The sequence below is a fragment of the Suricata suricatta genome, chromosome 11 (assembly GCF_006229205.1).
Source record: "Suricata suricatta isolate VVHF042 chromosome 11, meerkat_22Aug2017_6uvM2_HiC, whole genome shotgun sequence".
NCBI classification, from domain to species: Eukaryota; Metazoa; Chordata; class Mammalia; order Carnivora; family Herpestidae; genus Suricata; species Suricata suricatta.
The window spans coordinates 73,269,307-73,294,095 of record NC_043710.1 but is presented as its reverse complement, the minus strand read 5'-3'; the positions used below and the strand labels follow the sequence as shown (position 1 = coordinate 73,294,095).

The window sequence follows — 24,789 nt, the reverse complement described above, 5'->3', positions numbered from 1 at the left end:
GGGGGTAGTTTAAATTATTTAAACAAACAGACAAAAGCATTAGTGCTTCCAAGAGGCTTTAAAGCTTCTTGTTCACACTGGAAAGCTCTCAAGTATTTTAAGTTCACATTTAAAGAAAAGACCAAATAGTCAATATTTTAGGCTTTACAGGCCATCTGTGGTCTTTGCCACATATTCTTCTCTGTGTATGTGGTGGGTGGTGGTTGTTGTTTTAAACAGTCCTTTAAAAGTGTGAAATCTATTCTTAGCCTAACCCGTAGTCCATAGTTTTCCCAGCCTCTGGTTTCCTGTGTTCCTCCTGAATCTGAGGCAGGGCTGATCCCCTTCCAAACTACAGCACCAAACACTGTCAACGCAGTGAAGAGGCGCATCGAGAAGATATTTGCGGATTATGTGTTCGGTACATGATTAATATCCAGAACATGTAAAGAACTCCTGAAATTCAATCACAACAACAAAACACAACTTAAAAAGTGGATGAAGGACTTAAACAGACATTTCTCCAAAGAATATAAACAGGTGATCAATAAGTGTGTGAAAAGATGCTCAACATCACTAATCAATAGGGAATTGTACCATGAAACCACAAAGAGATCTCACTTCACTTTATTAAGATGACTGTTAAAAAAAAAAAACCTAGAAAATAGTGAGTGTTGCAAAGAATATGAAGAAATTGCAACCCTGTGCCTTGTTGGTGGGAATATAAAAGCTTCTGTGGAAAATGGTATGATAATTCCTCAAAAAATTAATACAATTATGTGATCTAGCAATTACATTTCTAGGTATTTACTCCAAACAATTGAAAGCAAGGATTCAGATATTTGTACACCCATGCTCATAGCATTATTCACAATATCAAAGGTTCTAACAGCTTATTTAGACCAAGGAAAGTACGAAATTTGGAAATGATGGTGGGTAATTCATTCCAAGGAATAATCGTAAAAGTGCATATGCATTTTAGATTTTTGCTAGATACGACTCCATCACTCCAGAGATGTCACCCCCATTTACATTCTGACCAGTATTGGGGAGTGGTTATTTCCCCACATCTTTGTCATCATGATGTCTTACTACATCTTTTGTGGGTTTTTTAAATATATTTTTAATATTTGTTTATTTTTGAGAGACAGAGCATAAGCAGGGGAAGGGCAGAGAGAGAGAGGGAGACACAGAATCTGAAGCAGGCTCCAGGCTCTGAGCTGTGAGTGCAGAGCCCAACTTGGGGCTCGAACTCCTGAACCATGAGATCCTGACCTGAGCTAAAGTCAGTTGCTAAGCTGACCGAGCCATCCAGGCGCCCCACTACATCTTTTGATCTTTACAGATCTAAAGGGTTAGAAATTGTCTCTTGCTGTTCTTTTTAATCCATACTGCTTTTGTTAGCAGTGATTCTGAGTGATTTTTGTGATTATAAATCATTTATATGAAACATCTGGTCATGTTCTTGGCCCAGAAATTTTTGCTTTGTTTTTGTGCTGATGGCATTGGTCTCTCTCACATCAAAGTGTGCACACTCTTTGTGTGGTGAGGGGATAGCACATTTAGGGTATTTGTCATGCAAAAGATTGGTTTAGGGGTTCAAATCCAGAATGGGTGATGAATTAAGTGCCTTTTTAACCCATGTATAGATAAGCATGGGGGACATTTCCTCCTTTGTTCTATTTATTAATTCGGCAAATTGTATTAAACCGTATCCTGTTATTGCCCCATTCTTGTTGTCACTTTGTGAACCCCCTGGTAATGGGTATACCGGTTTTTCCATATGTTCCTGGATTCTCTTTGTTCACTTTCATATTCATAAGTAAGATCCTGTAATTTTCTTTTTGTGCATGCAGTCCTTTGTCACTTTTTCTGTACCGTGTTATGCTGGCTTTATAAAGATAAGTTGGAAGCTTTCTTTACACTCTGGTACTGTGGGAATAGCAGTGGAACTGTCTGTTCTTTGAAGATTTGGTAGAATTTTCCTGTGAGACTTTCTGGCTGTGGTCCTTTTCAGAGGTGTTGTTCCTTTAACAGCTTTCTCAAACTTTTCTTTGATATTCATCTGTTGAGACTGTGTACCTATTCTTGGATCCATGTAGGTCATTTATTTTCCCATTTACTTAGGATTGAAGAGTATTTGTCAGGATTCTTGAATTTTCCCTAGATCTTTTTCCCTTCACCTTCAGTTCTAACGGTATTTGTCTTTTCTCCCTTTTTATTAAATTACTGATTTTTATCAGTGTAATCTTGTCCCAGAGGACCAGTTTTTAAATTTGCTAATTTGAATGGATTTTTGCTTAAAATATATTTGTTTATGATTGTATCATCATGGATTTCGTTTTTATATAAACAGATTTTTTTTTTTTTAAATTTCTAATGATCATTTATTTTGAGAGAGAGAAAAGAGAGAAAGAGAGAACACAAGCAGGGGAGGGGGAGAGAGAGAGGGAGAGACACAGAATCTGAAGCAGGCTCCAGGCTCTGAGCTGTCAGCACAGAGCCCGATGGGGGCTTGAACTCACTAGCCCTGCGATCATGACCTGAGCCAAAGTGGGACACTCAACTGACTGAGCCACCCAGACACGCCTCATTATTGATCTCTGGTAGTTTCCTGTGGGTGGGTTTTCTTTGTCCAAACTTTTTGAATGCCAGATCTCCGTATTTGCATTCATTCTTTTTTAATAGGTTGTAGGCTTTCTTTACAAACACTGCTTTAATTGTTTCATATGTTTTGTACATAGTATTTTTATTACTGTTTTCTAGGTTTCTACAATTTTAGGTTTGTGGTTTTGAGGCAAGTGTTTTTGTTGTATTGTCGCTAATTCCTCATTTTATTCATGCCGATTAGACAATATAACGATACTTCTTACTATTTGGAACTTACTGCTGTTTTCCCTAGCACCCCATGATAGATCAGCTAAACACTTCATGAGGTCTTGCAAAGAAGTATATTACTTATTTTCAGAGTATAGAGTTCAACATATATCAATTCGATCTGTCTTATTAATTATGTAATTTAGGTCTCCTTTTTCCTTTTAAGTCTACTTTCAAAAAGAAGTACAGGTTCTCTGTTCTAGGTCACCACAAACACTAAATTAGCAAATACGGAGCCATATTGCTGCTAGGGGAAAATATACGATTATGTTCCTGCCAACTGCTGTTTCCTTTTTTGTCAGCTGATTAGTGCATACCCTTTTCACGTGTGTTTCTGTTTAAAGACCTCTTAATTGATATGTATTGTAATTCATTAGCATTGAACTTAGAACCTGAATGTGGCTCATCTAGCACATAGGTCATCTGTCAGGCACACGGCAGCCTGCTTGCTCTTGGGAGCACTAGACAGCGCTTCGACAGTCCACTGTATCACCAGCCAAAAGCCCAACAATGCGGAAAACGTGGCAGTGAATATGCCACAGAAAGGACACTTGTTTAAATTGTGAGAGATGAAACGGAAAGCACAGTGTGCCGGCGTGCATCTTCATCAGGGACCGTGTGCGTCAGGAGACGCGGGATGTTTGCCGCTCTGCGCAGGCCCACACTGGACTGCAGAAGTGTCCGGAGTATCGTTCTGGGGGCTACAGATACAGAAGCCAAGATAATGACGCTTGACCTTACTTCATCTGGGACAAGAAAAATTTGTTGAATTCTTTTTCTGTTCCTTTTTTCTTTATATTTTTTTGGTGTGTTCCCTGAAGCGGTTTTTCTTTTGTTTTGTTTTTTTGTTTTCACATAGTAATGCTGTGTCGAGTCCTTCATGTAGTGGATGAGCTGTTATCTCCCTTAAGCTAAAATCATCATGAAGTTGGATGATCTCCCACAGCCCACTTGACTGCTACTTCTACCCTGCCTGCTTGGTTCTCATCTCCTCGTTTGGCCCTGTCTCTTCTTACTTTATGGTATCACCAAGCACTTAGAAATGTTCTCCCACCTGTTCTTAGACTGAGAACTTTCTATTCCCAGCAAGGGAGACTATAGTCTTGGTCCCTTAGGACCTGTAGAATAATTTTAGAGAGCTCTCTACTCCCTGAGACTCTTCTCAACCCTGTCCCTTAGGTCAGATCTGTATTATATCTGTTAACTCTTCTTAGAGAGTTTGTGTTTTGAAGTTGGAGCTATTTTCTTATTTCATTGAAAGTATATTGCGTCTTGTTTCTGTTCTCCTTGTTACCTTTTGATTGGCTTAAGGGAAGAACTCAGGATAGCATTGCTTATATGTTATCCTATTTTTAATCAAAATCTATTCATTTCAGAGTTAAAATATTTCATTAAGTCTCACACTTGTCTTTTTAGACAGTTTATTACCAAATTAAAATTTGTGGCATCTTCTTGGTCCTGAGCTTTTTATTCTTCTCCTGCTTGACATTTTTATAGCATGATTAATGAAATAGAATGGTGTCGGCAGTTTGACAATATTAAATGTTACCAGAATGACCAGATTAATGACTTAGGATTCTGCATTATATACTAATGTGTACTTTCTCCTCTCTCCCTCGCAGGCTATGACCAGGGCCAGAGCCCTCAGATCTCAGTCTGAGGACTCTGCTTCCGCCTTTAGTACTGAGGACCTTATGAGTATAGATTTTGCAGAGCAGATGGCCGATGACTCTGACGATGACATCGCAGCAGCAGCCAACAAAGGAAGAGGCCGTGGAAGAGGCCGACGAGGGGGAAGAGGCCAGAGTTCAGCCCCGAGGGGAGGGTCTCAGAGAGGAAGAGGTTAGCACTGAGTCCTATCCTTCACACACATTCAGGCCTGGCAGTCGAATGAGAAACACAGGATTGTATTCCTGTCATCAATTTACGTGATGCAGTCCTTGAAAGTTTTGTTTTTATAATGCATAAAGTCCATCTTTTATGTAGTTCTGACACGTATGTTTTACTTAAATCAGTTTTAATGGCCATATGCACATAAGGTTTTAATTGCTCTTAACATATTTTTTTTAAGAACTTCACTATGTTTCTCACATAGTACCTTTTAGGTACATTTAATGTCCTGTTTACTCTCAAACGTGTAAGGCAATAGGCAAATACGAGCTGCTGAGGAAAATGGCTACCTAATGACCATTGGCAGCAAAAACAAACTCCAGGCCATAAAGATTATTATTTTTGTGACTACCATAAGATACAAATGCCTGCATTTTTATAAAGTAGCTTAGAAAATTTGTGCAGAAAGAAAACTACCATAAAACAATTTGATTTTTTTTATTTATTTTTTATGTTTGTTTATATTTGAGAGAGAGACAGATAGAGCATGAGCCGGGAACATGCAGAGAGAGGGAGACACAGAATCTGGAACAGGCTCCAGGCTGTCAGCACAGAGCCTGACGTGGGACTTGAATTCACAAATTGTGAGATCATGACCGAGTCCCCCAGGCGCCCAAAACAATTTGATTTCTTAAAGCAGTCATTGACATTAACTGTCATCAGTGTATTTAATGTGGCACTGTTGTCCTAAAATAATCCAAGTAATGGAAAACTGGCCATCCAGTGGTTTCCTGTTACATTATATAAATCCATTTCTAGAAATATTTTTTAAGTTGTTTTTATTAAGTACTTATTCATAGGAATCTTAAGCTGGTAGAATAATATTTTAGTTAAAACTTTCCAGGGACGCCTGGGTGGCTCAGTTGGTTAAGTGTCCGGCTTCGGCTCAGGTCATGATCTCACAGTTCGTGGGTTCAAGCCCTGCATCGGCTCTGTGCTGACAGCTCTAGCCTGGAGCCTGCTTTGGATTCTGTGTCTCCCTCTCTCTCTGACCCTCCCCTGCTCACGCTGTCTCTCTCTATGTCTCAAAAATAAATAAAAAACAGGAAAAAAAATTTTAAAAATAACTTTCCAGGGAGAGAAATTGTCATCCTCTAATGATAATTTATTTTCATTATCCTTAAATTTACTACAAAATATTTCCTTAAATTTTTTTTTGGAACAATATGAGCCAAATGTGGTAGAAGTATAGTCTTTATAAATTGCTGAGCCTAGATTTTTCTTGCAATATGTGTCTTTGAGTTTTTATACATAAAACTATGTTTTGACGTAACTATTTTCATTTCATTTTGGCATTGTTTTTAAAAAACCTTGTCTACTGACAGTATTATGTACTGACTGCTCATTATTCTAACAGCAGGCAGTGGTCTGGATACTTCTACTCGAGGCAGGAGTTCAAAGGCTGCTTTGTCAACCTCTAGAAATATGTCTATTATAGATGGTGAGTATGGATTGCAAATGTTTGCCTCGCAGTCATTTATAAACGTCAACATAGGAGGACCTAGGAATTCACCGTTAGTGAACCTCATCGGTCTGTGTGGCCGTCATTGTGAGGGGGAGTCAAAGGATTATTAGGATTACAGGATAAATTATTCTTTAAAAGGTGTTTGCCATTCATCAGAGCTCTTGAACAGGGTAAACTTTAAAAATTATTTCTTATAATCCCTTTTGACAAATTTGATTATTTCCTTTTTATAGAGGGATCGTGAAGCCCTAGAAAAGTCAGTCAATAGGTCAGTTTATCAACAATGATCAAGAGAGAAAGAGCTGCTTCCTCATATATTGTTTACTTTCTTATGCCGCTTTGGTCCAGCTCTACTGTTAGCACAGGGAAGTCAGGTAATCTGTATTTAAGAGAAATTATGGTTAGGATTCTTTGAACTAATATTATATGTGTTATGATCTAAAATTTGGCCTCAAACTAAAGGGACCTATTTTTAATACTAATCTAAAAGTATAATAAACTATTTTTAATATTATGATTTTGAGATCACCATAAGGCAACATTGTTTTGAATTTTTTCCCTTAATGTGTATTTACTTATTTAATTAATGAGAGAGTGATGGGGAGGTAGAGAGGGAGAGAGAATATCACTAGCAGACCCCACGCTGGCAGCACAGAGCTCAACACAGGGCTCAAACTCAGGAACTGTGAGATCATGACCTGAGCGGAAATTAACAGACTGAGCCACCCAGGGGCTTCTAAAAGTAACATTGTTAAAACATGGTGATTTTTTTTTTTTTTACCTAGCATTCATAAAATGCATACATAGCCATATGCATTTCATTTACTTTATCTTTTATTTGAGGTTAATTATTGCCTCACTCATAGTTAGGGTTAATTTTAGACAGATGGAGAGTTGGACTAAATCTTACACAATGAAATGTATTAAGGGTAAATATAAACTGCATGTATGTCCAAAAGGACAGCTGTGTAAAGAGTTGTGAGAGGTATGTGACTTAGCCGCATACTTAAGTAAACAAGACTAAGGTCGGTAAGAATGTGCAGCTCCTCCTAACTGTCCAAGTCTAATTATATGTTAACAATATTAATAGAAGTAGTGCCTCTCTGCTGCAAGGATGTTCTCCCTCTGTACTTACTTTTGGAACCGTGTTTCAAGAAGGATATCAACTACATGTGATCATTCAGAAGGAAAACCATATCATAGGAAAAATGGAGAAGGAACTTGAGATATCTCACCTGGGAAGAATTCAGGTCTTTATATAAATTCAGTTCTGTCCTATGAAAGAATACATTTGACTTGTATAGTCCCAAAGGCAGTGGTTTTAACTATTTTGAGTTATGGATGGATGCTTAAGAATCTGATGAGAGCTGTGTCTCATTCTTAAGTAGGTGTTCAAGTGCAAGTGCACTCATTGTCAGAGGGTTCTGGGACTCCATGAAGTTCATCCATGGGCCCCAATAAGGATAGATGGGAAAGGCTAGAAGCTTACAGAGTTAAGTTTATTATCTGATAAAGAAGACTTAAGAATAACTTCACCTAGTCCCTCATCTTATAGGTGAGGGAGCTGAGCTAAGCAACTTGTACTAGGTTGATAAAACCACTAATGCTAATCCTCTGAATAGCTGGTATTTATGAAGGAGTTACTGCTTGCTTCTCAGCAGCTCTCTGGTTAGATACTTACATTATCCCTCTTTTACAGAAAACAGAACTGAGGCTTTGAAAAGATAGGCAACTTAACCCACAGTCTCACAACTAGGAAATTTTAGAACTTGGATTAATCCCACATTCCATAGACTCTAGACTCCAGAACCAGAGATGTGTCACTAGTTGACCTTTGAACCCCATCAGTTTAGACTGCATAGGTCTACTTATATGTGTTTTTTTTTTCAATAAATACAGGACAGTACTATAAATGCATTTTCCCTTCCATGTGATATTCTTAATAACACTATCTTTCCTCTAGTTTACTCTGTTGTAAAAATACAGTATATAATACAACGTGAAAAATAAGTGGTAACTGTTTATGTTGTCAGTAAGACTTCCAATAAATAGCAGGCCATTAGTAGGTAAGTTTGGGGGGAGTCAGAAGTTACATGGGGATCTTTGGACTGTGCAGGGTCAGTGCCCCTAACCCCAGAGCTGTTCAAAAGCAGGTTGTACTACTGGTTTCCAGAACAAGGTAAGATTACATACCTACCTACTAGCTCTCGATAGAAGAGTCTTTGCATTATATAGAGTAACCTATCTCATTAATGTGAAGATAGACACACCAGAAGGAAGTGAATTGTGACACTATCAGAGGAAGTTTTCCACATTCATTGGATGACAGTTGACATTGGAGGAAAGATAAAACATCAAATCAAGTAAATGACTCTTAAAGAACCTTCTTATCAAAAGTTCAGTTGTATTTTTCTCAGTAGTTATTCAGTACTTGAGAAGAGTCAGCTGAGATCCTTGTCTTTACTCCAAAACCATGTTGTCCTTGTTGCCATTTGGGAAATGGCATCCAAAAAGGTACTTTCTATTCTTGGCAGGGCCCAGATAACACCGAGAAGGAGAAAAGTCAAAACCAGCAGCATAGAAAGGATGTAGGCGGAGTTCAACTCCTATGTTTGTTTACATAGTAGTCTCTACATAGTTATTCTGAAGATGAAAGGCAAGGAATTTGGCACATAGTAGGCCTTTACAAAATGTTCATTGTAAAAACAAAAAACAGATAGGAAAACAAAGTGAGTAAGATCTGTATCCTTCCATGTTAAGCCACCAGAAGTTGGTTAACATGTGACACAGATGTTATAAATTACCCACCTGCACCTCGGCCCAAACTGCCTGGTTTCATCCTGGTTTAATTGTTTTATGTGAAGCTTTCCTTGGCACCAATGGGCAGAATTAATCACTTAAAATAAGATTCTTGTTGTTGAAGAAATTAGCTATGTTAGAAGCTTGTTGCTTGCTGGCTCTTGCTTTTTCTTTCTTCCTTTCTTCCTTCCTTCTTTTCTCCTGTCCTTCCTTCCTTTCTTTCTTAGTCTGTTGTTCCTCCAGCCGGCTGTTTGGTGTTCTGCAGTTTCACTACCTTGAATCTAGATAGGGGATTCTCTTTTATCCTGCTTAGCGTGTATTGGGCTCTTTGACACTGAAACTTTCCTCACTTCCTATAAAGTCCTCTCCCGTCAGATATTACCTCTGTGCTCTTCTTTTTCTCCTCTCTTCTAGGTCTTCACTTACATAAATACAAGATTCCCTGTGTCCTTCCCATGATGATTAGTCTCTCTTGTGTCTTCCATTGTTTTATCATCCTGTGCTGTATTGATCTTCCAAATCACCCATCTATTTTTTAAGTAAATTCCAACCTTTCTCTGGGGTTCAGACTTACAACCCAATGATTAGAGATGCGTGTTCTACCCACAGAGCCAGGCAGGCTCCCCACACCCATCTATTCTTAAAACTGTCCTTTACATTTTTGATTTTCATTGTTTATTGTGGGGGTAGAAATTCACTTAGTTCTTTTTAAATATGCTGTGTGATTTAAAAAATTCCCTGCAGATATTTTTAAGCCTGTCTGTAATTTTGTGTGTGTGCAGAGTAAGGATACTTGTGCTGCATTCTGTGTCTAATAACCCAGCATCTGAATGCCTTTGGCCTCTTTTTATTGTCTGTTTTTGATTTCTGTTTCTGTTGTTTCTCATTTATGGCGACGTGTTTCCTTGCATGTTTTGTTACCTATTGTCCCTAAAAATTCTCAGCAGGAATAATTTGAGATCAAGGATGAAGGTCCTCCATACGTAATTCCTATTTGTTTCTTCAGGCATCTAGGGGCACCACAAGTCTTAGATCACATTAAACTGTGTTTAAATTTACGACTTGTGAGGTGCCTGGGTGGCTCAGTCAGTTGAGCATCCAGCTTTGGCTCAGGTCATGATCTCACGGTTTATGGGTTCAAGCCCCACGTCGGGCTCTGTGCTGACAGCTCAGAGCCTGGAGCCTGCTTTGGATTCTGTATCTCCCTCTCTCTCCAACCCTCCCCTGCTTGCGCTGTCTCTCTGTCTCTCAAAAATAAATTAAAAATGTTAAAAAAAAATTTAAATTTACGACTTGAGGCTCAGCCAGCTGATACGTACTTGCAAGATCCTGTTTACATCTGGTTCTCTCCTTAATCACTGGGGTCCCAGCTTAAGGTAGGGAGGAAATGCCTTAGTGAGCCCTTTTCTTGCCTTGACCAGCTCTTGACCTGTTGTAGATAGCTCTTTCTGTCTCTACAGAGCTGTCAAGATCAGTGTGAACATTTGTCCAAATAAACAGGTCCCCACGGAAAAGGATTCTGTTTGATTCTTTGAGTTCGAGCTTTTTTTCCTCTTTGGCCTGTTAATTTTTTATGTGATCAGTAATTCAATACCATTCAATTTTTTTTTTTAATGTTTTATGGAGCAGTTTGGGTTGCTTTGAGCTGCAGTGTTTGAACAACCTAGCCCATAATAAACAAGTAGCAGAAGTCTCATCCGTATTTTCTTTCTTTAAAACTCACATGTGGCTGCCTCCTTTGCATCTAAAACTTTCTATCTCACTGAGGTTTTTGTGAGCATTTTTTCACATTCTGCCTTCAGGTCCTTTCAGAACTACTGTTGCTGTGAGACTTTCCGAAGACATTCTTTCCCGAATGAACACTGCTGTGTTATCCATTGATAATGTGGAGTAAAGCTTCTGTTTGCACAGAGAAGACAAAAAGACCAATTATAGGGCCTTAAAATGTTCACCGATACTCATTTTTTTAAAAGTAATATTATTCATTTGTAAAAAGAAGCTTATAGACCTAAGATAAAAGAATGTGAAACTTAAGATTTCAGAATTATGTTTAGGAAAAAATCTAAATGTGGTGCCTTTTACAGCAGATGGTGAAGGATAAGAACCTGGGCTTTGGGTCAGACCAAGTCTGGTTGGCGAGCTCTTTACCGGCTGCCTCCATGCCCTTGCCCCACCAGCACCAGCGGAACAGGGACTGAGTCACTTTTGTTCATCATAGTGTCCATAGTGCCTGGTATAGAGCAGATGCTCATTAAATACTGGAGAATGACGGAATAAAAATCCCTTAGAGATTGTTTAGCATAAAGTTAAGAGCATGGGTCTAAAGTCAGAGCTATTGGTTTGAATTCTGACTCCTTGAATTACTGCTATGTGTCTTCCAACACATTAATTAGGCTTTCCGCCTTCAGTGTCCTCATCTGTAAGATAGGGAGATGATTGCATTGATCTCATTGGGTTATTTTGCAGATCAATTAGGAAATACATGTAGAGTATTTGGCATAGTATATATACATATTAAGCCCCCAATAAGAGTAAACTGTATTCCGTAAGCTCCAAATCCCTTAGCTGTAAAATTGACAATATAGCACTGACTCCACACAGTGTGTAGTTCCAAGTATCACATGAACATCTACATGTACGTTACTTAGCACAGGATTTCATAAGACTCCAAGGAATGATTGCTGCTGTTAGTTTTAGTGGCAGTGTTTACAATAAACTTAAGAAAATGGATGTTTTATAAATATTAGTCTAAATATGTCTTTTATGTAAATTCATTTGGTCTAAAGGTTTTATAGTTCAACTGTTCAGCATTGGGACTTATTTTTAAAGATGAAATAGATTTGTTAACACATAAGTGTAAAACATTTTTATTAGGCTAGATTTGGTGTTAAGTCTCTGACAAAATAAGTTATAGTAGATACAGTTAGTAGATACAATATCTGTATACTGTATACTCTCTGTATCTACTATACTATTATCTGTATGTACTATAACTACTATATTTACTCTATCTACTATAACCACTATCTGTATCTACTCTATCTATGTCTACTATATTTACTATGTCTATAACTATTATCTATATCTACTACTACATCTAATATATCTAAACTACTTATAACTATGTTAGTAGATGCACTATATGTATCTCCTGTAACAACTGTCTGTACTACTGTATCTACTACATCTACTATCTATATCTACTGTATCTCCTGTGTCTACTATATCTACTATACTGAAGAGATCGGAAAGGTAAAGTCCTGAACAAAGGACTTGTATCCTCAGGGAGTTTGGGGGCTGGCACCCTGGCATATGGAAGCTTTCTGAGTTACTCTCCCTAAGCTCGCCAGATCCCTCCTTTGGTTTTTTTATGGCAGCTTCATTACCACTGACTGATTAAATTGGCCATTGGTGATTGATCCAACCTCTGGCCCTGGTCTCCTTGGAAATCATGGGGTAAGACTGAGTTCCAACCTTTGATTTCTAATTGGTTCCCTTGGTAAGCAGCCCTCAGCTTTAGGTGTAGTTTGAAGGTCGCTTCATTAACATAACAAAAGATACCTTTATGGCTCTCAGGAAATTCCTAAGGTATTAGGAGCTCTGCCACAAATGGGGACATAGACCAAATATGTACTTCTTACTATAAAATCATAAAATCGTGGTTTTGGTTTTGGGAAAAATAAACTTGATGATTCTAACTAGGTTTATAAAGCTAAAATGTAAGGATTTAAAGGGAAGTTTTATAATAGCGTAAAACATACACTGTTTTCTAGAATTTTCCTCTGGACTATTTCTTAGGTACAAAATATGGCTAACAAAGTAGAGGAGAATAAGAAATCTTTTACTGGAGCCACGTGGCTCCTAACATAACCTCAGGGAAAGGTGTTGCCAATTATAAGAGAAAGAAGACACTAGAAGGGTCACCTTCAATATATTTGGAGTTAAATCCATTAGGTGATCAGATTTTATCCTTCATGTGTTTTTCTATAAAATGTTTTTAGTGTAGGTATATTTATGAACACTGCTTGTTATTGTATTTGAATAGACCAGCAAATCATGAGACTGCCAGCTAGGCACTGATTTATTTGAACATATAATTCTATGTCCCTTTAGGTTTTAAAAAATAGAAAATGTTTTTATAATTGGTCATCATGGATTTTTATAGATAGAGCTTACAAAATCTTCAGCTAAAGATGTGGGAAATTCTCCTAAGTTATTTTAAGAGTAACATAATGGATGTTTCTTCTTTTGTATCATAGCCTTTAAATCTACAAGACAGCAGCCGTCCCGAAATGTTGCTACTAAGAATTATACAGAGGTAAGAAAAAGGTTTTTATAATTGCTTTTTAATAATGTATGCTCCCTGCATTCTGAATTGTCAGCTCTTTGATCTACAAAGTAAACAAGAGAATGAAAAATGTGGAGCATTAAAGCTTGGAGAAAACTTTATAGATTATCATGACTGAGGGCTTCCGGGATTTTTTTTTTTTAATTTAATTTAAATTTTTTTTAATGTTTTATTTTTATTTTTGATACAGAGAGAGACAGAGCATGAGAGGGGGAGGGGCAGAGAGAGAAGGAGACACAGAACCGGAAGCAGGCTCCAGGCTCTGAGCTGTCAGCACAGAGCCTGACGCAGGGCTCGAACCCATGAACGTGAGATCTGACTTGAGCCAAAGTCAGAGGCTTAACCGACTGAGCCACCCAGGCGCCCCAAGGGATTTATTTTTTAATAATGGATCTCATGATTAGAAATCCATAAATGTATGTATCCAGTAATATTTTTAAGGGTAACAGTGTTGAGCCAAAAAAGTCCATACATGGAATATTAATATTGCAGATAGGAGTTCAGTGCATATAGAGGTCTTATTAAATGTGGCTTCCTTTTGCTACTTAGCCTCTCATAATACTGTGACTTGGTGCCCTGATGGCTAGAGCTAGACTCAAGACAAACTAAGTGGTCAGAATCTAAGGACCACTGTGTTCAGCTCTAGATTTAATAGATTTAATTTACGAATATAGAGGAATAAGTAATATTTTGGATGGTAGAATCAAGAATCACAAATATCTTTACTGGGCCCTAAACCTACCAAATGGTGTTTAATGGGGATGAATGTAAGAGAAAGCTAGATCTACAGTACTTTCCATATGGTCCTGTACCAAATTTTAAACTGGAAATGGTCTGCCAACCACTAATGGTCTCCTCGGTAGAACCAGACAGTGCCTGCACGTGACCCTCCATGAGTCATTCACCTTAGGTGCCCCGGCTGCTGTGGTTTCCGGGAGAAAGGCGAGCTCAGACATGTTCTATAGAAGGAAAACCATTTGTGATCAAAGACATTAAGGGAGGTCAGCCTAAGCTTCAGTTTTAACAATTGCTCTTCATGTGGTTTCTGCCCTCTTTTATTTGTGACTTTTTTGGTATATTTAGAAAAGATTTTTCTTGAGATTCAACTATTTTATTTTTTAATATTTATTTTTGAGAGAGAGAGACAGAGCATGAGCAGGGGAGAGGCAGAGGGAGAGGAAGTTACAGAATCCAAAGCAAGTTCCAGGCTCTGAGCTGTCAGCACAGGGCTCAAACCCACGAACTGCCAGATCATGACCTGAGCCAAAGTCAGACGCTCAACCAACTGAGCCACCCAGGTGCCCCTCAACAGTTTATTCTTAGTCAGAGGTTTCATTCCCGCAAAAACTACTCCCTGTTTTGTTTTTCCCTCAGATGATTGAAGTAGATGAGTCGGATGAGGAAGAAGACATGTTTCCTACCACTTCAAAAACAGAGCAGAGGTAGGTGCGGCAGCTTCATGCAGAAAGAAACATGAAGAAATTTAAAATTATCCAGAGTTCTACTGACAACGTTTTATATGCCATAGAAGTTTTAACAGATTTCTTTTCAACTGCTCAAGTAAATAGAGGAGTGAAAAACAGATGGAAGGCTGGTTCACGTATTGGTGCGGCATTATTACAAGTATTTTTCAATGAAATTTTCCCTATCATTTGTTTCCTCTTGTGTCTATTAACCAAAGATTTTCCCAATGGAGTTCTGGATTCTCTAATTAACAGAAGATAGTTTTGTGTATTTTTGAATGTTTGATTTCAGCGTCTTTATTATCACATTTTCATGTACTGAGTTACAAACAGTCTGTGCTAAATGCTAAAAAGAGGATCGTGTTGACTTTTTCTGCCCTTGGAGCACTTGTGTGCTTTTCCCTGTCCTTTTGGGTTTTGCCATTTTTGCTATTACTGTAAGGGTTCACCTAATTTCAGTGTTGCCATGTTCTCTGTGTTAGTATTTCAGGTGAACACTGCTTAACTTAAGCTCAGTTAATGAAAATTTCTACTTAAAATAATCAAGAACTTTTCTTAACACTAATTTTCTGTGTGAGCATTACATTAGGTCTGATGGGGGACATAATAAATATTTTAGCATGGTTGCTGCCTTTAGGCAACATAAATTGTGGAAAAGAGAGATGAACACATTTCAGTCCGTTAAAGGATGATGAGTCAGTGCATAATCGTGTATGAATTTTATGATACAGACTAGGTGTGAGTGCATATTATAGGCCCTTAGAAAATGGTGCAAGAACTGTGGGCTATGAAAGAAGAAAAGGCTTCATAGAATGAGTAAAATTTACCTGAGGTTTTGAAGATAGGAATTATCTGGAGCAAAGGGGTAGAAATGGACAGCTGAGAGTCATGGCCTGAGCAGGAGCTGCAGCAGAAAGGGGGAGAATGATGCTGAAAACGAACCGAAGGGGGAGGAGGGAGGGGCAGGGGGGAAGGGAGGAGGTGATAATGGAGGAGGGCACTGGTGGGGAAGAGCACTGGATGTTATAGGGAAACCAATTTGACAATAAACTATTAAAAATTTTTTTTAATTAAAGAGGGAGAATGAGAAGAAACTCTGCCTCGGTGTTTCTCACCCTGTTTTTCATTGTCTCAACCTTCTTTTCATTACCTAAGGATAAAATTTTAATTTGACTTAAAGTAATTAAAATAATTTAATTTCTCCCTAACAAGAGAAATTAAATACTAACGAATGAAATTTTGCTGGGTAGGATTGAGCTTGGGAAAGGCCAGAACCATTGTAGTATCTGAGTATTTTCCCCTACCTCATCTCCCAGAACCAGTTTTCGTTCCTTGTGTGATATTGACCCCACCAAGAATATATGCTTTATGTGAATTAAGGGTCTGTGTCAGAAAAACTTGTTTCTTCAGTTAAACATATTGCTAGGAGCTGGGGGTAGAAATACAAAAGGAATGTTTTCTTCTTCGTTCAAGGAATTTCCACATTAGCAGTATCCTAATTACAAGGCACTAGTAATCCAACAAGATGAATGTTTTGTTCCAGTGCCTTAAAGTCTGAGGGACGTGACAGTGTCTTCCTAGAATAGGTCCTTGAAGGTTTCACAAACAAGGTAGGTCACATTTGGGCTGATGATCAACAGATGTGTAAGAATGCTTAAAGGAAATGGTAAAGCATTTCTTCTGCCCTTGAAAGTCTTTCTTGCTGGGTTGATAACCGGACTGACATGAGACAGATTAACAGGAGAAAATCAAGTTTAGTTTTGTACATAGGGGAAATCCATCATGGAAATTCCAAATATATATGTCGTTCTGAGCTAAGGAGAAGGAGATTCAGGTCTGGGACGTCACAGGAAGATTATAAAGTGTAAATGCTTGGAAAATAAATGTTTGCCGGGCTACTCAGAATCAGCAGGACAAAGGATTTTGCTCAAACAGGCCTTGCTAGGTGTCTCTTGTCTGTCATATCTTAATGACATATGTCCTAATATAAGTATCTATGGTGATAGTTCTCTTTCTGGAACAGGTCCTCTACTAAACTCTTTGTAAGCATTTGAGAGGAAGGTAAAGAGCTTTTTTTGAATCTGCTGGGTTTGATTGCTTTTTAACTCAAAATAATTTTCATGCCAAAGTGGCCCATTTGGGGTGGACATGACCTTGGCCCCTACAAAGGATGCAGCAATAAAGAGTAATGCCACAAGCCACAGACATCTGCCCTGGAAGGGTGATGTGGGAAGGCCTCTGAGGAAGTTACATTTAAGCTGACATATTACTGAAAGAGACTTGGCCTTGCCTCCAGCACAGGGAAAGGCACATGTAGAAGTCTCTTGAAGAAGAAACAAGCTTACTGTAGTTCAGGAGCCAGTGACTAAAATGGAAAAGAAGGGAATTGATAGAAGAATAGGAGAGGCAGGAGTATATCATGAAGCAGGAACAGTTGAGCAAGGTAAGGAACTCGGACTTTATTATAAATGCAGGGGAACACAGAAGGATTGGGGAGCCTAGTGGCTCCATGGGAGTTAATTTCTAAAGGATCCCTGTGGTGCAGGAGGCAGGGCACCAGCAGGCTGACCAGAAAGGCCACCGCTGCTGTGGGGAGTCCCCGGAAGAGAGAGGATGGAGACTTGCACCAGAGTGGTAGCAGGGGAAAGGGAGAGAACAGATGATTTCAGGCTGTATTGTGAGGAGGACATGACAGCAGTTGGGAATGGATTAGGTATTTGGAGTGAGGGAGAAGGACATCATGGCTGATTTCCACGTTTTCCGCTTGTACACTTAGATAGTGACATATGCTGAGAAAGGCATAAAAGAAGAGAAACAGATTTTTATAAAGAATGGTAGGCAGGGGGAGAGGGAAAATGGGTGATGGGCATGGAGGACGGCACTTGTTGAGATGAGCACTGAGCATTATATGGAAACCAACGTGACAGTAATCTATAATAAAACATGATAGGCAGATAATCAAATTCGCTTTAGACATGGAAAATTTGAGATGTCTGCAAAATTGACATGAAGGGGGGTTGGTTGTAGGCAATTAGAGATATGAGTCCAGAGCTGAGATCAGGGGTTTGGATGATAACTAAATTTACTTCTGAACAGCATATAACTGATACTTAACTTGAAGCCATTGGAATTGATTGATCATCTTGAAAGGGAAAGTAGAAAAGAGGGCCTCTGTCCCAGTACCTGGGTTTCCACCTTGAGAATTTAGGAAAAGTAGAAAAAGCAACAAGAAAGACCTGAGAAAGATCCAGGAAAGTATAGAGTTGCCAAGGCCAAGGCCAGCCTTTGTAGGAGTACACAAAACCGTGATGGGCTCAGATGCAGGCTAGATTGTATATTTGTGGTCCATAGTCGTTGGTCATTGAGGTAGTTAGCTCATAGAAAAATGTACTTGAATTTCTCAGTCTTGAGCTACTGTCTTCAACTTGAGTCCAGTATTAATCAGACTCCTTTGGTTCCAGTCAATAGAAACATAACTCAAATTTGCTTAAGGAAAAGAAGATTTTCTTGAAAGAATATCCATACTTGTTCGGCCATTCTTGTCTCTGTGAATTAAAACACGCAAACAAAAACAGGTGTAGCTTTTGGAGGTTTTTTTCCAGTAGCGCATCAGTAGTTGAGAGGAATATAGAAGTTTTGCTTGCATGAGGTCCGTATTTTTCATTATTGGAACTAATGAAAATATAGTTTTAGTCTACTTGACATATTTTTAGGGTATTAAGGAACACTATCGTGATGTTGCCATTTTGGGTTGTCTCCTTTTCAGAAGAATAAATGTCTGTTGACATCTTATTTACCTGTGAGGTAATAACAGTAACTGAATTGTTCAGTCAGGTACTCTTCTGAGCCTTTACAAGTGAATTAGTTTGTTCGGTGCCCACAGCTATGCCAGGAGGTGGTATTCTTTGTTAGAACTGCATTATCCTGGAGTACCTGCGTGGCTCAGTCAGTTAAGCGCCCTTCTCTTGCTTTCAGCCCAGATCACGATCTCATGGCTTAGGAGTTCGATCCCCGCGGTGGGCTCTTTCTCTCCCTCTCTCTGCCTCTCACCTGCTTGCCCCCACACGTGGGCTCACTCTTTCTAAAAAAAAAAATAAATACTAAAAAACACTACATTATCTCCATTGATTACCTGTGAAGAAGGTGAGGCACTGTAAGTTGAGTGGCTTACACACAGCCAAGACATTCTGCTCCAGAGCTGTCTCTGTTGTCGCTTCTGAACATAATAGATTAACCTCTCAAACCATCGTGCAGGCAGTAAGAATCATTTACATGATGAGACGCAATTTAGAAATTAACATTTTGGCAGTAGATCTGAAATCAGCCATGGCAGATTGGTGTTTCTGATGACAGCCCCTGAATGACACAATTTAGGCTCGTTTTGAAAAGTTATTTTAGTAATGGCAGGGTTTTTATGGGTTACTTTGATTATAATTTATGGTACTTAGGCTCTGCTACTTCCTAGGTATGGACCTTGTGCAAGTTTGTTTTTTTTTTTTTGTTTTTGTTTGTTACTTTTCTGTGCATGAGTGTCTTCATTTGTAAAATGAATATACTAATATTTACTTCATAGGGTTATGAGGCTTGAGTGAGTTAATGTTTATCAAGTACTGAGTCCGTTGCCTGGCACACAGTAACAGCTCTGTAAGTGCTTATTAAATAAATTAAGTAACACGCTAGGGAAAACAGAACAAGAATAACAAGGGAAAAGGGAAGCAATAAAAGCACTAATATGCTTGCAGTTAACTTGAAAACAGAAATAGGTTCCAGTTGTAAAACTCCTTTCTGCCAGATGGGCTGTGGAAAGCCTGCTTTTCCCTGGAAAAGTTGTTCCAAACTCTGTCTTTGTGCTGGGAACAAGAGGGCCCTTCGGGTTTACTGGAGCTGGCAGACTCTCCCTTAAAGCAGCAGGTACTAGAAGCCCCAGCCCTGCTGGCCCAGCGGGAGGAGCAGAGGGTCAGAGGATCCTGTTAAACCTTGCAGTGGCAGGGAACTAATGTTTTTGTGGCACCTTTTATGTACCAGGCACAGTATGAGGCCAATTTAACACATTACCCTGCGTTTATAACACCGCTACGGCTGACTTACTAGCTGAACATCTCTAGATGAAGAACTCTAATATATGGCGGCAAATGCTATCTGAACAAAAATGGAGAAAACTTCTACAGCTCCTGGCACTCGATTTGATATGCCCCTCTCTCTTTAGTTTAGCCATCAAATAAAACCCTTTCTCATATCCAGGACAAGACCTGTTTTCTTCAACCAAGCAATCAAAACAACAGAACCATTTCTTTCCCTCCCCCCTGCTGATTTCTAAGGGTAGGGGATCCTTCACAGATGAGATCTGTAGGTGTGTGGGGTCCCTCAAACTAGGGACTCTTTACATAAGATGAGCCACCATCCATCATAGAATGACTGTCTTGTCTCTGGGTTCCATTGGTTATTTGAGGAGACATCAGAAGCAGAGTGACATCTCAGTGGGCGGTTCCATAAACCCCACCCCTTACTCCAGGCCCCCAACAAGAACGCATGAACCTAACTTTGCCACCTGGGCACTGTGGCTTGATGCTCTTGATGACCTGCTTCTTCCTGTCAAGTCCACAACTGACTTGTTAGTTAGTTCCTGCATGGGTCAAGTATAGAGCTGGGCACTCCCCAAGTGGATCAGTTGGTAAATTTCCTTGATCCTTCTAAAACCATGTTGCTCTTCAGGATTGCTTGACAAATCCTCATCTTCTTTACTTTGATGCATAAGAACCTGTGGATTTTTCTCTTTCCTTCTGACACAAGACCTATTGATTCTCCACCTGTTTTCCAAACAAGACCTTCAGACATATTTCTTTTGCTGTAATAACATCCCAAAACATAATAATAAATTAGTAACTAAAAATTCACAAATGCTGCTTTCATTTAAGAGAGAAGTCAGCAAACTTTCTTAAAGAACCCAATAATAAATATTTTACAGACCAAGAGGCACAATTGAGGATATTCTGTATGTATTTATATAACCATCTAAATTTGCCCCATTTCAGAATGTGAAAGCCATTCTACCTCACAGGCAGTAAAACCCCGGGCAGGCTTCATAGGCTGCGCTGGCCATAGTGTGCTGGTCCCTAATCTAAGAAGACAGCTTAAAAGCTAAAAAGACACGCGGATATAAGTTTTATCAGCACAAGTTAAGCTTCATAAGGATGGGAATCATGATCTTCTTGTATGCTGATATTTCTCACAGACTGTCAGAGTACCTGGGAAAGAACAAACACTCAGTATATATTTGCTATTTGATTTGGATTGAACACAATACAGTGACGCAACCCTAGAAAGTGGTGAGCCTTTCCTAAAATTGTTTTGGCCTATTAAAGAAACATAACTGATATTTGAATAAGAAGTATTTCAGCGTTGCCACAGTTTTTAGGAGTGGGGGATGGTAGCAGACGCATGTTAGTATATGCTGAGCCCTGTAATAATCAGCAAGTATCAGTGTAGTGTTTGATGTATGTCAGGCACTGATCTAAGTCTTTAAGTGTATTAGTAACACAATAAATCTCTAAAAATTGTTATTATCCTCATTTTATGGACAAGGAAGTTGAGGCAGGAGGCTAAGTCACTTGCCTAAAGCCACATAGCTAGTAAACAACAAAACTGGAATTCAAACCCTGGCCCCAGAGTCCTTTTTCTCACCATTGAGTTTTTATGCTGCTAATGTACATTGAAGAGAAGGTATTAGCTATTTTTATTCGTGGCTGCTTCAAGAATGAAACATTTAGCTAAAAAGGCACTTCTGATGAATTTTGATTCATTTTCCTTGTTTTTTCCAGGTGGCCAAGCACATCATCATTATCAAGCAAGCGCATGTCCCAGAGCCAGATAGCTAAAGGCGTCGATTTTGAATCCGATGAGGTAATAAAGTCATATTATTCAATCTTCTTTAATTCTTAGCTATTCATAACATTTAAATAAGGACTGGGGCCCCTGGGTGGCTCAGTCGGCTGAGTGTCTGACTTTGGCTCAGGTCGTGATCTCACAGTTTGTGAGATCGGGCTCTGCTGTCGGCACAGAGCCTGCTTCAGATCCTCTGTGCCCCCCCTTCTGCCCGCCCCTGCTCATGCTTACGCATGTGCGTGCGCGCGCTCTCTCTCTCTCTCTCTCTCTGTCTCTGAAAAATAAACAAACATTTTTTTAAATGTAAATAAAGACTGATAAGCTAGTTGCTAGAAATTATTTTTTAAAAGTTTCATTGATAACCTTCCTCTGAACTGCACGTAAGATGTTAAGAGTCCATAAGTAGCATCAGTCTAGTACCTGTGAGTGTAAATACTCAGATATAATAGGCCTGCCAATTTTGAAATATGAAATTCTGTGAGTTCTTATTTAATGTGCCCTGTTAATGAATCAGAATAGTTGTTTTCAGCTTCTGTCATTTGTATTTGGAGAAGTGATGATGATGGTCTAAAAGTTTTTAATGTTGCTTTAAGAAAATATTTATTAAGTACCCACTTGTATGCTTTACACATTTACTGTATAAAATGGCACGAGGTGGTGATTTTCACTCACAAAGGTGTTCACATATGGACTAAAATGTTAAATGGCAAGATGTCTGAAAGAAACCAATTCAAGACAGCTGTCTGGGCCAGAAAACGATCAAGGAAGGAATAGGACGAGGCCGACTCAGGACTATTGCCCTTGGCTTTGTTTGTTGGTTCAGCCACTTTGAATTAAAATCTGGCCCTTCCTGTCCCTCCATGGCAGCCATTTGAGAGGACTTTGCTATTTTTGTTGAATTCTTTTCAGGTGTTTTTCTTAAGTCTATAACCTCTTATTTATTTTTATTTAAAAAGTTTTTCAATTGTGATAAAAACACATGGTGTGAAACTTGCCATCTGAACCACTTTTCAGTGTGCAGTGCACGCGTGTTCAGTATACTCACTTCGTTGTGCAGCGGGTCTCCAGAATGTGCCCGTCTCTCGGGACTGGAAGTCTTCACCCATTGAGCAACTCTTCGTTTCCCCTTCCTCCCGACCTCGGGTAACCATGATTCTTTTCGTTTCTATGAATCGGACTGACCTAGGTACCTGCTCTAAGTGGGGTCCTCAGTGTTCGTCTTTCCATGACTGGCTTATTTCACGCAGCATAACGCCCTCCAGGTTCACCCCTGCTGAAGCGTGTGACTCAGTCCTTTCATTTTGAGCTTCAGCTGTTCCCATGCTCTTGTATCCCAGCTGAGGTTTTGAACCGGCTTAAGGAGAAGACTCACCAACAATTCAGGCTGCAGAGAAAAGTGGCAGCATGAGCTCAATCTACCTATGAAATAACTAACATATTTTTTCCAGAAGGGGAGCGAGCAGTTAATGTTCATTCGTTAATTCCAAAGCATCTAGATAGACATGTGGTCATAGATTACAGTTCAAGATGTGTATACAGTTCATGTTAACAGCAAAAAAAAACTATTGACTAATTATTATGCTCCCATTTGGATTTACCTTTGGTTTCTTAATAAGTTCTGCCTTTGATAATAGTGGAAAATAAACCAATAAATGAGTTTGTATTTTTCAAAGCATCCATTTCTCACCAGTAGCCAACTTAGCTAACATTTGAATGTGTTAATACCACCAACCAAGCCTAACACCAAATAATTAGCTTTTTATTAGTGTCTTAAAAGAAACATAAATCAAAAATTTACAAGCAATTTTGCTTTCTCTTAGAGTATCTGAAAGTTTTTTTAGTAACTTTTTAAATAAAAATAAATAAAAGAGGTAATAGACTTAAAATGCCTTCAAGCAATTCAACAAATTATCCTCATCAAATTTTATAAATTGGGCTTCTCTGAGGTTTTTGTCTTCCTTCTCTTTAAATTCTTAGTTCTAATATCTGATATTCCTGTCTGCTCTTACTATGCCTATAATCTCCAGCCTGGCTCCAGGGCCTCTGTGATACTACTTCTTTTCCCAGAAAGACATTTGAAAGATTGATTTGCTAGATGGTTTTTTGCAGCAGTGTGAGAATAGTCTTCTATGTCTAGCATGAAATAGGGAAGAGGAAATAAGAATTACAGCATTTTCTGAGTTAGGCCATGTGGCTTCATTATTTTGGAGGGTGAGTTTCCAGAACATTAGGTAACACCAGTAATAAAATGTAATTGGGAAAAAAACCTATTCAAAAATCAAATAGGAATAATTTGAAGGGTATTAATTTTCCTGGCTTCCCCTCACCTTTTTTTTTTTTTTGCCTTTATTCAGTTAATGGAGAGAGATGTGTATGGTACGTATCGTAGGTACACACACACACACACACACACACACACACACACCAGAATCCGTTACTTTCAGTGCTTCTTAGCAAGCTACTAGGGAAGGGAGGAGAAGATAAATGAACAAACTGGTCTTATTTATAAGGGAAATAGAAAACTGAGTGCCTGCCTCGTGTGAAAGGAGGGAGTGGCTTTTACTGGCGGTGGTGTTGACCCAAAAGAACTTTGTCTTGCCTCCGTGAAGCATGGACCAACCACTCACGTAACATTTGTATGTCATTTCAGGATGACGACGATGATCCTTTTATGAACACTAGCTCTTTAAAAGGAAACAGAAGATAATATATTTAATAGCACTTCGAAGCATTCAAGATTCAGGAAAAATCAAAACACTGCAAGCCTAGAGTTTACAACTGAAGAGTTTTTTAAGCATTGCTGTTAATTAAAGAATTTGAAAAAGACTTCCTTAACAGAGAAACTTAATGTATAAGAATTTATGTTTTGACATATCATTTCAAGAACATGATTCCTTTAATTGAAAAACGTCCTAGCTCAAAGGCATACGAATGGCCTTGCTTCTCCATATCTGTATGTAGTTAACGTTACTTGGGATGCCCTACAAAACCAGAATGTTATTTTCTTCATACATATTACTGTACATCTTACTGAATGAGGGCTTTGCTTAATTTTTGTAATATCTTTATTTTTTATTTTGAGAGAC

At 38.8% G+C, this 24,789-nt stretch overlaps 1 protein-coding gene across 6 annotated transcripts in view; it reads left to right on the top strand.

The window, feature by feature from the left end:
• The window catches only part of MRE11 (MRE11 homolog, double strand break repair nuclease), a 63,280-nt gene extending 38,751 nt beyond the window's left edge, over positions 1–24,529 (top strand). For all 6 annotated transcript variants that reach the window (XM_029915091.1, XM_029915093.1, XM_029915088.1 and 3 more), the window contains 6 exons: positions 4,479–4,698; positions 6,104–6,187; positions 13,270–13,328; positions 14,733–14,800; positions 21,640–21,721; positions 24,354–24,529. In XM_029915091.1, the coding sequence (XP_029770951.1) occupies positions 4,479–4,698; positions 6,104–6,187; positions 13,270–13,328; positions 14,733–14,800; positions 21,640–21,721; positions 24,354–24,410 (570 nt within the window). In that variant the 3' untranslated portion in view covers positions 24,411–24,529. The remainder of the gene's footprint in view (positions 1–4,478; positions 4,699–6,103; positions 6,188–13,269; positions 13,329–14,732; positions 14,801–21,639; positions 21,722–24,353) is intronic.
• The last annotated feature ends 260 nt before the right edge of the window (positions 24,530–24,789 follow it).